The 15,370-nt window shown below is 53.1% G+C and overlaps 1 protein-coding gene across 10 annotated transcripts in view; it reads right to left on the bottom strand.

Moving 5' to 3' along the window:
• PRKCE (protein kinase C epsilon) overlaps positions 1-15,370 on the bottom strand; it is a 493,249-nt gene that overhangs the window by 12,879 nt on the left and 465,000 nt on the right. For all 10 annotated transcript variants that reach the window (XM_039222525.1, XM_039222528.1, XM_039222530.1 and 7 more), the window contains one exon: positions 14,684-14,830. In XM_039222525.1, coding sequence (XP_039078456.1) covers positions 14,684-14,830 — 147 coding nt within the window. The remainder of the gene's footprint in view (positions 1-14,683; positions 14,831-15,370) is intronic.

Here is a 15,370-nt window from a genome sequence, read left to right as displayed (position 1 = left end):
TGGCATTCCTTCTCAATTTCATGCCCTCCTTTCCTCATTTGGTCTTAGCCTTTATAAACTGGGACATCCAAGAACTTGCCGGGCAGGCAGCACACCGGTGTCCCCAGGAGCCACCTCTGAGAGGCGGTGTAGCTCGCCAGGTTAGCCAGACAGCTCTGTGGCCAGACTGCCTGGATTTCACTCCGGCCTCTCTGCAGCTTAGCGGCCTTGGGCAGATCATGCGGTCTTCTCTGGGCCTCAGTTTCGTCATCTGTAAAACAGGGACGCTAGTAGCCCTCCCTGTATATTTGTTATAAGGAGTAAATGAAATAACGCATTTAAGTGGTGAGACCAGCACATGGCATAGAAGAAATGTAAATTATTAGCACTGCTTCCTCATCAATATTGATCACCACTGCTGGGTTAGAACAAACAGCCCTGTCTTTGGGATGATCCTTGAGAGAGATTTCTACTTGACCTTGGTTGACAGAACAGTCACTATTTCACCTGGGCACCCTGGGTGCCTTCTAGTCCCCCACGCTCCGGTCTAGGGTTAACAGTCTGCTCTCAAAAGCTAAGAGCTGAACGTGTGATACTCCCACAAAGAACATTCCTCATTTTTTTTTTTTTTTTTGTCTTCCTGCCTTTGTTTTCCTTTCCTCATTTTCGCTGATATTATATTTAGAGTATGTACTTTATATATCCTGGTGGGCCATCTTTAAACTTTCAGGCATAAAGCAAGATAAGAAAAACAAAAAGAAGAAAGGAGACAAATGCTACTTTTAGCGCTGCTGGCTGAGATGTCACATCTCCTCGGTAACAAGCAGGGTGTGTGTGGGCACAGGGGGAGCCCGGGGGAGCCCGGAGCTGCTGGAGATGGGGGCACAGTGGCCATCGCACTGGGATGCCCCTGTAGGAAGAAGACCCGGGGTTTCCAGGTCTTCTGAACATCAGGAAATGCTCCAATTACATTTTCACATTAGATCTCCTAATTTTTATTTTATTAAAAATAATTTTTGTTAACATTTATTCATTTTTTAATGTTATTTATTTATTTCTAGGGGAGAGGGAGAGAGAGAGAGAGAGAGAGAGAGAGAGAGACAGCGTGAGCAGGGGAGGGTCAGAGAGAGAGGGAGTCACAGACTGAAACAGGCTCCAGGCTCTGAGCTGGCAGTCAGCACAGAGCCTGACGCGGGGCTCGAACCCACGAACCGTGAGATCATGACCTAAGCAAAAGTCGGATGCTCAACCGACTAAGCCACCCAGGCGCCCCAACATTTATACATTTTTGAGAGACAGAGCGCAAGTGGGGGAGGGACAGAGAGAGAGGGAGACACAGAATCCGAAGCAGGGTCCAGGCTCTGAGCTGTCAAGCCCAGAGCTAGATGCGGGGCTTGAACTCACGAGCTGTGAGATTAAGACCTGAGCCGAAGTTGGATGCTTAACCAACTGAGCCACCCAGGTGCCCCCAAATCCATAGAACTTTGAAAGGGGAGCCCAAGACACCACTCCCTGGAATCCCCTGCTTAACTCAGTCAAGTGGGGAGCTTGTAAAGGTGATTTTCAAAGTCACTTTTACCTCTAAATTTTATAGCTCAATTATTTTTTTTTTAACTTTGTTTACTTTGAGAGAGAGAGAGAGAGTGAGAGAGAGCGAGCGAGCAGAGCAGGGGCAGAGAGAGAGAATCCCAAGCAGGCTCTGCACTGATGGTGCAGACATGGGGCTCAAACCCATGAACCATGAGATCACGACCTGAGCCAAAACCAAGTGTTGGACACTTAACCAACTGAGCCACCTGGGTGCCCCATACAGCTTAGTTATTTTAAGTGAAGTATTTGCAGCAAGGCTCCTAACCTGGGTTCTCACTCCTAAAGCAGAAGTGGCAAATTTTCTCCAGCGGGCCATACAGAAAATCTTTTTGTGGGCCGTTGGGCCTCTGTTACAATCACTCCACTCTGCTGTTGTGGCTCAAAGGCAGCTGTAGACAAGCTATAATTGCACGAGTGTGGCTTTCTGTATGGACGTAGAACTTTATACATGGACACTGACATTTGAACCTCATATAATGTTCACGTGTCATGAAACATTTTTCTTTAATCATTTTAAAAAAAGGTACAAACCACTCCTAGGTCGAGGGCAGTGGGCTGGATGTAGCCTGTGGGCCAATGTGCAAGGCCATGTGCTAGGGATGGACTTCAGGGCTTCTGGGAACCTTGTACAGTCAGTGTGTTGTGCACGGGGCAACCTCTCGCTGCAACAGATGCTCGAAGGTGGTGACCTGATTGCTAAGAACCACGGATTGGAGGGTTTCCCTTGTACAAAGCCTGGATCTGTCCAGGGTACAACTCTGAGGAATCCACGTAGAGGAAAAAGCCCTGAGAAGATTCTCAGGACTTGAATTGTCCCCTCGGACCATGGAGGGGTCCCCAGCACGGGGCATTCCCTCTGGTGTACTCAGTGCTCTGCAGGAAGGCTGAAGCAACTCTATGAAAATGATTGGGAAAAGTCCCTCGGACACAGACTGTGCACCTGAGGCTCTTTCCAGAAAGTTCTTTTAAGGCCAGGGAAGTCATTTTGTATCAGAGTTTTAACTCCACAGAGAGCATTTCTTCGTCCCTTTTAGGGAAGGAGGCATTTCTGTGCAGCTCTGGAAGGTGGCACTTCTACTTGCTCGAACTCTTCCAGGCTTTCCAAGGTCCACCTACATGCACACCTTTGGCTGTGACTGATTCTAAAATTCGGTAACAAATGTATAATGCGTACATTTCAGCCAAGAGACATTTTGAGCCATGTGATTAGGGAGAAGTTCTCATTGTCTGTACGAGGCACACGGGTGCTTGGTGACAGTCGGCCTGGAGTTTATAACTGGCCTGCAGGTGCCTCTAAGTGGCCTGTGAATCTTGGCTTCCGGGTGAGGCAGGCAGCGTCCTCTCTCACTAGTGCTGCCTGGCTCAGAGCTGGGGCCTTGCCAGCTCCTGGTTAATTAAGCAGACCCTGCTGCGTCCCCAGGGGATGGCAAGGTGCGACAGCTTTGCTCCAAGGGGGAGTCTGCCACCCTCTGAGACCAGAAGTGAGAGTAAGGGAGGGTCCATTGCCTTCTCAAATGCTGTAAAGGGGTTCTGAAACCACCCCTGAGGCCACAAGGCTTCCATTCTGCTACTAAAGCCAGGGTGTGGCTCGGCCATGTGTGCAAGGAAATACCCCTTTTGCTGGGGAACCATTCCCAACCTAGGCTGGTCCCCCCCTACCCCTCGATTGTCCCGTGCCTCTCTTTCCTGGTATTCCTCGTAACCGGGGCTCAATAATGATGCTCTGGGCATCTCTCTCGTACTCCTAGCGCCGGGACAGTGCCTGGCGCACTTATTTCCGCACAAGGAAACGTCATAAAGCTCAAGGATGGAGGCTTTGGCAGGGGCTGGGCTCTGCACTAAGTATTCCCCCGCCTGACACACTCACGCTCACCCCCGCCCCAGGGGAAACAAGCGCCGCCACACCTCCCACTGGAGAGACTGGGAAACAGCTTGCCCAAGGTGCAGCCAGGACTGAATTCCGGTGTTCTGACCCCAAGGCCCATGTCCCCGATGTGCCATCCCGCCTCCCTCTGAGAGGGAGCATTCGTGTGCACAAAGGGCTGCCGCACGGAGCCCAGCGCAGGCACCCCTTTCAGTGGCTTCCACCAACAGTCTTGTCGCTGTTACAATCACACACCCGCACTCTTCCCTGTATCCCTCACCGTACATGAAGCCACCATCCCCACTATGGCCATGGGGTCATTTCTCAGACAGGAGGAGTGAAGAGGGGCCTAGCCCTTCAGAGGTTTTTATTATGACCAACAGTAAGAAAGACATTTTGTCTATAACCTAGTGCATATCACCTCATCCCATCAGCCCAAGAAAAGATTCAGCAAGCTATAGGTTACCTAGATTGCATTCTGTGCTATGGTCTGATATTCTACTTATTCTTGAAACACTTTTTAAAATATTTATTTTTGAGAGAGAGAGAGAAAGAGAGAGAGCGAGCGAGCATGAGAGGGCGAGGGGCAGAGAGAGAGAGAGAGAGAGAGAGAGAGAGAGAGGGAGACACAGAATCTGAAGCAGGCTCCAGGCTCTGAGCTGTCAGCACAGAGCCTGACGTGGGTCTCGAACCCATGGACCGTGAGATCATGACCTGAGCCCCGAGGTTGGATGTCTAAGCGACCGAGCCACCCAGATGCCCCATGATATCCTACTCATTCTATTCTGTTCAATTCTCCTTGACCGGACCCTACTCTACCCTATCTTAGTCTTTACTAACCTTTTTTTCTTCATCTGACTCGTTAAATTGACTTTACACCCCACTGCTGGGGAGACCCCGAAGTAGGGCACAGGGGCACTCAGTCGGGGTGCGTGGAACTGACGACGTGTGGAAAACCTCGTGTGGACAGCCAGCAATAAACAGCCTTAGGAGGAGACAGTGCCCTGCGTGCTGTGGCTCGTCGAGGCCTGAGCGCCCCAGCGGGGCTTCGCAGCGAGCCAGCCCCACGCGGCGGGACGTGCAAGGGCAGGAGCCGTGCCGGGTGACGCACCAGGAGCCTGCATTCTCCAGCCGAAAGTGGGGAGGCCCCCGGGAGCCCACCTGGCCCCAGTCCGCTTCTAACCATGGGGCTCTTTTTCATGTAGCATCTGCTTTTCAAAGCAGTGTCACCCCTGACATCTACTGGGTTTAGCTAATTCCAGGGGCTTTTTGGTGCCCAAAGAAACTTTTCAATCCGGTGCTGGCAAAAGCCCTGTTCCTCCACTCACCAATCCCACCCCCCCCTTCATTTATGAAAATGTTCTAGATAGAAATCAGTTCTCTTGGCCGGGATTTATTGTTGCTCTGCCTGCTGGCTTTGAAACAGTAACTGTAAACACCCTTATACATGCCTCTCAAGTCCAGATGAGGTCACCTACCTCTCCTTACCATTCAACACTTTCAGGTTTCCTAATGCAGGATCTTATCACTCCAAATTCCCAGACATAAATTGGAATAGATCTTGGGCCATAAAGGGTGAGAAGAGAATTCAGAGCTGGAGCTAAGAGAGAAGCGTTCTCTGGAAAAAGAGTGGTGAGCTACAGAATCCATTCATTCATTCACAGTATGTGTTGAACACCTACTGTGTGCCGGGAGTTGCTGCTGAGGATGTAGCCGTGCACAAAACAGATACAAATCCTTCCCCCTGGCAAATTAACCAGAGCTGGCTAGTTGGTGGTGGTGGGTGATGGGCACATGGGGATTCTCTCTACTTCTGTATGGGTTTGACATTCTCCATGTAAAAAGTTAACAACAGAATTCTCAAATCTCACACACATGGATGCTGAGTGAAGGAAGCCAGACACAAAATCACAAAACAACACACACTATATGGCTATACGCACACGTGCGTGCACTCACACGCACGCACGCATGCACACACACACACACACACACACAGAGGAAACTCTAGAAAAGACAAATCTACTCTCCAGTGACAGAGAGCAGATGGAGGACTGCGTGGGGGCACAGGGCACCTGAGAGCTGTTTGGGGTAGAGATGTTCTAAATATTCACTGGGCTGGTGATAACGTGGATGCACCCATTTGTTAAAATGCATCAAAAGGCACATTTTAAATGGGTTAAATTTTATTCTGTGCACATTTTATTGGAAGAAAGTTGATTTCCAAAAACCTCCAATCCCTGCCCTCAAAGGCTCTAAGACACTTTAGGGATTATGTAAGTCCCTCATTTTACAGGAAGGAAGCAGAGAAATTCAGTGACTTGCTCCGAGTCTCAAAGATACAAAAAACAGAGGGACCAGCACCCAGCCCTGTCCAGCGTTTTCCTCTTAGCTCGCTCCCTCTGATACAAAGTGGGGGCTAAATGCTCGAGTTTCATGTTTCGGGGTGACTATACTTTGAAACTTTTGGTGGAACACCCACATCCCAGGAGCCTGGGTACCTGTAGCCTGAATCGGCCATGCCTCCCCCAGGAAGACCGCCTGTGGTTTCCAAATACTGGTTGAGAGGCCGGTGGGGTGGGGAGGGAGCCTGGCTGAAGCCCCAAGTCAAGGTCTGCTTTATTTCCTGAGTCATCACAGTTGATAAGCCCTACCATGGGTTTATCTTCCCATCTCCCTACTTAAGGCAAGTATCATATCTCACTGCCCCTGCTATTCTTGACCTTCTTCCACACCTAGCGGGGCTTACACGCCTAAAACACTCCATTGACATTCAAGCTCTGTGCTCCAAGAAAACCCCTTTGGGGGTGGGGTAGGTCCCAGAAAGAAGAGGCCAGGATAACATGGGGGGTCTGAGTCCCACAGGCATGTGAGCCGGGCCGCCTCACTCTGAGAGTGAGGCTGATGTGGACTGTGACGACGTGCCACAAACCTCATGCGTGTTTGTCAGATCTCAGAATTCTGGAAGAATGTTAGAGTGTCGAGTTTAAGCCAGATCCAATTCTGTAACCATTCACTACCCCGGCACAAACCGCGGGGAGTAAACAGGGCGCCAAACCCTACACACTCCCAGGCCTCCCTTGCCAATGCAAGCTGGGTTCCCAAGAGCTTCCTTCCTCCCTGACAGCCAGCTATGCCCCTTGAGAGTCAAGGGCCTGGGCTTGGAGGCTGGCGTGGGTGGGGAACGCCCGCAACCCCTTGGTGCAGTTTCCCTTGGTGCCTGCACCCTTCAGAGAGCAAATACTGGCTGGGGACCGAGCCCCCCACCCTGGGGAAGGTTTGAGCTTCCGTCTACTTTTACTGCGATGCGCGATGTCCAACCTGGGGACCACTGCCCCCTCTTTTCCTGGCTGCCAGACCACCGGCCCTTCTGTGCAAGAGAGGGGTAGGACACAGCTCATCCAGCGGCACGATCCCCCAGCCCGGGCGGGACCTTCTAGGAGACGGCAAGTGGCTCCTGTGGCCCACAGAGGCCCTGTCAGCCGGCCTGTCCCAAGAGGTTCTCTCCCTCAAGCCACCTTTCCTCCCTGTCCCCTAACCTTAAGTGGCAAACCCCAAGACCCCTGCCCCGAGTCAAGTCCTGCATTTTACACTGTGCCTGGTGTTCCCCAAGCGCTTTATGTTTGAGTCTTTTCCTACCACCGGAATCCCTCAGGATGGTAGAATTCAGGTGATTCTTCCTCTTTAATTTTTTTTTAATGTTTGTTTATTTTTGAGAGACAGAAACAGACAGGCCATGAGTGGGGGAGGGGCAGAGAGAGGGAGGCAGAGAATGTGAAACAGCCTCCAGGCTCCGAGCTGTCAGCACAGAGCCAGGCGCAGGTATCGAACCCACGAAGCGTGAGATCATGACCTGAGCAGAAGTCAGACGCTTAACCGACTGAGCCTCCCAGGCCCCCCAGGCCCCCCTATAGATGATTCTTCTAATGTCAGCCAGCCTTCTCCTCTACGGCTTCACAGAGGGCACAAAGTACATGCTCACTCAATTCCGCTGAAAAGACCTGACATGAATCCTGCCTTGCCCTCCTCTCCGGCCATGCCTCTTCCTGGTAGCTCTCTGCCCCTAACGCTTTCTGGCTTTCTCTGCCAAGATCCAGCTCCTCTGGAGAACCTTCCTTCAGTCAGACACAGCCCAGTAGGTCCCACGCTCCTCGGCAGGTTGTATGTGCTACGCACTCGAGGCTAGTGCGTGGGGAGGAGATTCAAATTCAATATACACTAGTTTGACAAACCCATCAAGGCAAATCTCAACCGAACAGCTATGAGGTCATAAATGAAAACTTCGGAGCTTACAGAAATGCTAGCCCAGCCCAGGGCTCAAACTCCTCCCCTGGGGTCATGGGTGGGAGCACCAGAGTGACTACAGGCTACAGGAACGCTCCCACAAGCAGAATTCTCAGCCGGAGAAATCCCTCGTGCAGAGGGCGAAATGCCCCACTGAGGCTGTTTAGCCTAGAAACACGTGAGGACACACTGTGCTCCTACGGCCAAGGTCATGATGTCTCATCAGACTGCCGGCACTTCAGGGCTGGACCGCATGGCTGTGCTCAGCAAACGACACTACTTAGGACACAGGCAGGGGGGGTAAAGGTGTAGCAAGCTCACACCATACAAGGAGGGCAGACCCTACAGGGAAACTTGGGGTTCCCCAAGGGGCATTAGAGCTGGGGTGAATCTCTGTCTTGCCATATCCCCTGTCTCCCTGTGCTCCCCCAGCCCAGACCAGGGGCAGGGCCGGAATGAAACTCCAGAAGGTTCTCTGCAGAGACTGGATGGTGTCTTTGCCAGTCCTCTGCCTTGTGTGATGGCACCTTCCCTGACCACGTGTGTCATCCCTCATGCGAACCCCTGGCCTCTCCAGGAACAGTGCCCTCTCCAGCCCCCTTGGCTTTGACCCCTGGGGTCTCTAGTAGTCAGCATATCTCCGTCCCAGTGCCCGCTGCATCCCAAGGGATGTGCTAATCACTTCACTTGATTCACTTTTCACTCCTCGCAGACATTCAGCATGGTAGATATTACTATCCCCATTCTATGGATTGGCTCACTGAGGCTCAAAGCAAGGACCCTCCCAAGATCCTGCAGCCCTAATTGGAACTTGGCCGCCTCTGATTGCACAGCCTAGCCTCCACTGCCTCCCCAGGGGGCAGCCTGCCCCCTGCCATCCTTAGCTCTTGATTCTTGGGACGGACAGACGAGAGGGAGAAGGAGTGGCTTTGATAGGCTGGGTAGGGGGTGGCGACTGGAGAGAGGAACTAAAACTTCCTAGAGAATCTACAGGTTTTATCTAATCCTGTTCATAATTTTATGAGTGGATATTTCTATCCCCATTCTACAGATAAGGAGCTCAGGCTCAAGGAGGCGAGGGGTCTGCGGACAAAGTGAATTCCCAGGCTTACATGGCTAACCTGTGACAGCGATTTCATTGCAGCACAAGTCTGTCTGCGGTCAAAGCTGGTACTGGTCCACTGTGCCATGTCACTACCTGGGCCAACTGCCAGAAACAGGTTCCTGGACATTTTCCATGCCCGCCCGGACCGGTGTCCTGGCTCTTTGCAGGATGTCCCTAGGAATGGGCTGGGCCCCTCCCTGCTGTGCTAGGTGGAGGAGGACAGCCCTTAAAGGTCACCTGGGACTCTGTCTTCAAGGTGCCCACTGACAGGTGGCCTCCTGGGCAGGTTGACTTGCTTTAGGGGAAGGGGCTGCCTGCTCTGTGGGGTTCCGCCTTGGGCTGCTAAGCTGGTGAGGTCATGAGGGTCTCAAACCCACTTCCCAGTTTTCTCTCAGCACAGCCCGGTCATGCAGGAGCATGCAGGAGAGGCCTCCCTCGAGGGTCCCGCCATGCAGTGTGGATGGCTGGATGGACACGCATCATGAGGTTGGAAGGGCCTCCATGTCACCGGGCCTGAGAGGGCTCACCTACCTGGAGAGACTCCCCATTCTGGAGGCCTTACCTTAAAGAGGGGCATTCACACTGAAGCAAACTTGAAAAGAGAGAACATGTACACAAAGAGAAGTTTACTTGGCCGGCATTTCCCTCATTGCCCTTGGCTTTCACTGGGGACAGCTAGCTGTCCGGGGAGGCAGATCTCCCCCTCCTCCACTGGCTTCCCCCAATTCCAGCGCTGGAGCCCTGGGAGCCATAATCTCAGAGTCTAATGCTTTTCGGGCACAAGAGGAGCGTGTGGGAAAGAAGCCTGGAGGGAGAAAATACCTCCGAGATCTGCACGGGCACATGATGCCATTCAGCCACACCAAGCCCATCACTCTGCCCTCTGCAGTCCCCAAAGAAGGTGAGCCCACCAGTAACACAAGAGCAAAATGTGCTACATTTATCGGCTACTGGAGGATGCTACCACCTTGGAACTAAATCCCCAGTGGGACAGATGCGTGAATTCTATGCCGGGAGATTTTTTTTTCCAGCATCAGAGGCCTTGGCTCCAGGCTTCCTGGCTTCTCCCCCACCCCCTTCTCACCCCCCACCTGCTGCCTGGGTGCCTGCCAGCCCCCCCGTGTGCCCTTGCCGTGAAGCAAGCCACCTCCAGAAACTGATCGGAATACACAGGTGGCCCGAAGCCTTGGCTTTGGTGTTGACGGCACATTGCTCGTGCAAAATCAGGGGACCCTGTGAGCGGCCAGAGGGTGGCCAGGAGGGATATAAAAGGGAGAGGGAGGGAGGGAGAGCTCAAGATGGCTGGCAGGATGCGCGAGAGGAAATCTCCACACTGAAGCAGAGGCCAGAGAGAAACGTCCCGAGGTGGGGGCTAGCGCACAGGGGCCTAAACCTGAAGGCAGGCAATCCAGTCGGACTCCTGACAGCTGGTGAGTCAGGGCAGGGGTTAGAAAGGGAGGCTCAGGCACCAGGGAGCAGAATCTAAGCTTAGCAAACCTCTCGAGAAGGTAAAGGCCTGCAGGGGACAGCAGCCACTTGAGGTATGTGAGGGAACTGGGCCAGAGGCCAGAGGCCAGCTACGAATCTGGACAACCTCGGGGAGATCTGTGGAGGGACGAGGATTCCTACAGAGGGGATGGAAACCAGGCCTGGGAACGGGCCACAGCCTCAGCGCCGTGGGGGTGACTGAGGCACCCTGGTCTTCGGCAGCACCAGCCTGGGCAGTGTATGGGTTTGCTCTCCCACCACAGGCTCTGCTGTGGGGCAGCTCCTTCCCTGCCACGCGAGTGGGAAGAGTCAGGGGCTCCGGAAAACACACCACTGTCTCTTGGTTCTTCTTAAGCCCTGGACTGCATGACATGACCTCACCCGGCCTCATTCTTGCACCTTCCACCAGATAAAACCACCTCCATCCTGAATCAGACAGCGGGACACCCCCAAGATCCTTAGATTCAGTATGGTCAGCTAATTCACTGGGGAGTAGTCGCCATCCGGCTGTTTTCTGGGGGGAGGGGAGGAGGGGGACATTTTGCTGTGATGTCAACAGGTCACAGGTAGGAGCAAGTGGAGCTAGCCCAAGACAAAGGAGCCCCAGGGTTCCCTCAATGACTGAATGCCAGTGGGGGAGAGGTTTGGGGGGGTTGGCACCAGGAGATCGGAGGAGTCCGTGCAATCTGGTTTTACTGCCTTCTAAAACACACACCCCGTGTCTTCTCGAGGCCACCAAATCGCAAGGCTCACACACTTGTCCTCTCTCTCCCTTCTCAAGGAGTCTGTCTGTCTCTAAGATCCAAGAACGCCACACTGCCCTGTCCACTTCTTCCCGATGTCAAGCTCCAAAGCCTCATCCATGCCTCCCTCCAACAAAACCTTTGCTTCTCAGCTCTCCTCAAAAGGCATCGGATGTGCCCACAGGTTATGTGACATCTTCAGCCCGAGGACAGCCAGTCTTGTGATGGAATCTCTCCTTTGTAAACAGAAGACGACTCCTGTGGAATGCACTTCGGCCTCCAGTGTCTCTCCCATGGCCTCTCGGGGGTGGCTGTCTATTTCGCCTGTTGGTAACTGGTCCTACGTGCAGAGTGCAGCCGTCCCCACTGCTGGCATCTGGGCCAGGATACCCCCAGGGTTAATTCTGAGTTAGTAATAGGTGGCTGTTGGCTTCTTAAAACCTTGGATGCGTTCCATGTGGGTCCTGCAAGGCTTTCAGACGTGGGACACAGAGTATTGTTTGTCATTGTGGTGGCCTTTAATTCAACTTAAAATTCATTTCTGCTATGTACAAGCCCACAGAGGACTCGGGGCGGTACCAACAGCCTTTTCAGAAAAGAGCTTTCAACGTAGGGACAGTCTCCGGCAGACCTTTCCAACCTGCTAAGGAGATGTAGGCTGTTCTTTTCTTTCCCATTTTGATATTTTTTCCAGAGAGAAATCTCTAGGATACAAATGAGACCAGATACTTAAAGAACTTGAATACATCTTTAAAGACCTGTAGCCGGGAACTCTGTATGGATCGACGTTATTCGGCTCGAAATGGGACCGGAGACACCTGCTGCGCAACCTGAGTTTCTTTTCGTATCCTTCCTTTGGATGTGCTCTCTCTTCCAAACGGAATTCAAACCAGCCGGATAAACGTTCTCCCCACCCCATCCCCCGACCTCCAAGAGCGTTGAGGATAACTCTGGAGTTCTGTGGGGGTGAGTAGGGACCTGCATGGAAGGTGATGCGCGAGATAAGGATGAACTCAGTGTTTGGGAACGCTGACTCAGACAGTTGGTCATTGCTGGCAGCCCCTGGACAGCCCCTGCCCTCACTCTTTGCCATCTTCTCAGGAGATGGTCAGCCCCAGGACGCCTGTCTGAGCCCTTCAGCAAAGGAAGCAAGCAGAGTCCTGCCCTCCCGTCCCATATTGGAGGCTTGGGGGAGACTCAAGGGAGGGAAGCCTGGGTCCCTTGTGCTCCAGGTAGAGATGGAGTCCCACCTGACCCCCAGGTGAGCCCGACCCCTTCACCCAGAGATGTACTTCTGCTTCTGGTTCCGAGGGACCCTCTCCCACCCTGGCCCACAGGAGAACCTGCATGCGGGGCCGGCCACCCCTGCCTGTCCAGGCCGGGTGAGGCCTGCCTACCAGCAGACTGGGTCATAGGTTGGCCCCCCCGAGTCACTCTTCTCTCTCCCTTCCTCTGTGTCTGGTTCCTTCTCCATCCTGCAGGCCCACAGAAACCTCACAGCCGTTCTTCCCGCCCTTCCCTCACTCTGGGAAGACAGAGACAGCTCAAACGGTCGCTTCTCCTGGGTCTACCCTTTCATTCAGCTCAGAGTTGAGACAGAGGGCTGCAGCAATCCCCGCTATTGCTCGGCCTTAGGGATGGGCTCCTGGAAACAGGAGCTTCGCAGGGCCCCTGAAATCTCAGAGCACTTTCCCCTGCTGGGCTTGAGCAACGTTCTGCCACCGCGTCACCCCAGAGAGAGACTCTTCTCCACGAATCCATACTTTTAAAACTTCGTTGGGCCTCTCATCAGAAAGATCCTCCCTAGTTCCTTGCTTCCCTGTGGCTTCTGGGCAAAGACTCCGTGCCTGCCTCTGCCCTACCCCAGGCCCGCTCTTCCCTTCGCACCCCCTGCTGATGGCCCCCTGGGCTTGCCCTGACCTCTGGCCCCACACCCTAGGAAGGGCCGCCCCTCCAGCCCTGTCTGGCTCTCCACAAGCCTAGCTTTGTGTCGTGTAAGTCAAGTTGCAGACCTGAGCTGGCTGATCGGTCCCTGCTATTGTCCCAGGACCCCTTTTGTCGGGCCTGGATTCTCTACCTTGCTCTACTTCCCATTTTGCTTTGGGTAGATCACCTTGGACTAAACCCGCAATATCATTTTACCCTCGGATCGGAGTCTTTCGTTTTCCCCTCCCTCTCCACCTGGTCGCTGGTTTCCTACTTCCCTTGCTTTATCCGGGACACGTTTGATCCTGTCCTTGTAGACCGCACACAGAGACCCTCCGGGCAGTGGGGTAGCCTTTGAGCAGGGTGGCGTGGGCAGGGAACCCTGCCCAGAGCTAAGGGGGAAATGGGCAGGAGTGAAACGAAGGTGGTGCTAACAAAGAAAGAAGGTGAGCCTAAATCTAGCCTGTTCCATGTTGTGTGCCAGCTGGCGACAACTGTCAAAACCAAAGGAGGAAGAGAATAAGGAACGGTGACCTGATGGAACATCCAGGGACAGTCAACCTTCCATGGACCACATCTTTAGCTGAGAGGTGCTTCCTACTTGGGACATTTCTGAGAATCACAGCACTATCAGCAACTGCTCCCCAGAAAACCTCCTCGGATAGAATGGAATTCCTCTTGGATGATTCACAAAGCACAAGAGGGTCTTTCCTGTACTTGGAAGTGAGGGGGAGGGAGCTGCGTGACAGAATGCGGGGTGACTGAGGTTTGACTGGATGATCTCAGGTCTTTCTTGCCCAGGACCCTGGTCTCAGCACTCTGGGGCTCTTGGCCTGTAATTTCCTAATATTGCACACCGCCTTTGCTCCCAGAGTACTAGCCAGCTGGGTACCTCAATTTTCGGTCTGAATGATGGTCTCTTCAGGCTACCAGCCAGCAGACATGAGATACTCCCCCTTCACAGGCCTGTACACAGGCTCTTAACCTCAAGGAGAGCCCTGCTGCCCAGAAGGCCTCCCTGTAGCAGAAGGTCACTGCCAGGACATGACCTCTGCTGTCTGACTCCTCTTTCCAACTGCTGAGCTTCAACACTCTTTACTGCAGCCCCTTGGACAGGCATCACCAGGACGGGCCTGCGGACCTGGAAGGAGGCATGCGCTGGGGCTGGAGGAGGCCAGCAGGGACAGCGGGGCAGAGAGGGGTAGGAAGCCTACAGAGACAGCCCCTCACAGACTCGGCCCCAGGGTGTGCGCGGCACAGCCCTCCCCAGGCGTCGGGCACTGGGTTTTACCTTCTCATGCTGCACTAAGTCCACATAGTGACCATGACCGTGACTGTTATTTACTTAGTACCTCTCTTTAAATTGACTCCATTATAAAGCAAACCTATCTGCTTATAAAGAAACCTTAGATCTCTACGACACATGGCAAACTAGCATCACTTGTAACTTTGGATTGAAATCAATCAATTGATCTCTATTAAAATGAAAAAGTCATCTTCTGTGTCCCGTAGGAACCAGCATCTTGGTTATGGCTCTAGGTTATGTCTTTTGGACAGTAAGATCTGAGGGCCTAGGAGACTCTCAGGGAGCGGCTTGCTGCCTCCTGCCCCTGTTGCTTTGGCTGTAAAACGTGTCCCTGACCACGCTCTCGGCACACCCAGGCCCACCCCACAGTGTGGAATGGGCTCTCGGGCCCCACTTACAATTCGGGGTTTGAAGGGCGGCTTGATCTTCTTCTGCTCCAGAAGCACCCAGTCGATCTCCTTGAAGAACGGGTGCTGCTTGATGGCGTCCTCGCCATTCTGTGCCGCCACACAGCCCAGGCGCTTGTGGGGGTTCTTGGTCATGAACTGCGGGGAGGAGGGCACAGAGTGAGTGACGGAGGCCTGGCCGGGACAGGCTGTGGGGAACGAGGAAAGTCAGCCACGGCCACGGCTTCATGACCTTGTCCCAAGCCTGTTTCCTGCACTTGTAGGGGCTCTGCCTTCAGGGTGTTCTTTCACATTAAAAAAAAAAAAAAAATTATGTATTTGAGAGAGAGAGAGAGAGAGAGAGAGAGGTAGGGAGGGAGGGAGACCACACGAGTCAGGGAGGGGCAGAAAGAGGGAGAGACAGAGGATCTAAAATGGGCTCTGTGCTGACAGCAGAAAGCCTGATGTGGGGCTCGAACTCACGAACTATGAGATCATGACCTGAGCCGCAGTTGGACACTTAACTGACTGAGCCACCGAGGCGCCCCAGCGTACTCTTTCACTCTTATACAGAACTTACCATATGCCAGCCGTCATTCTAAATAAACGTCATCTACATATTAACTCGTTTCATCCAAATGCAAGCCTCTGAGGTCTGTTATTATCCCTATTTTATAAGTGAGCTAGTTGAGGCACAGA

Source organism: Hyaena hyaena, unplaced genomic scaffold, assembly GCF_003009895.1.
Source record: "Hyaena hyaena isolate Hyena2069 unplaced genomic scaffold, ASM300989v1 scaffold_1147, whole genome shotgun sequence".
Classification (NCBI taxonomy): Eukaryota; Metazoa; Chordata; class Mammalia; order Carnivora; family Hyaenidae; genus Hyaena; species Hyaena hyaena.
The sequence above is the reverse complement of the archived record's forward strand: the minus strand, read 5'-3'. Positions and strand labels throughout refer to the sequence as shown.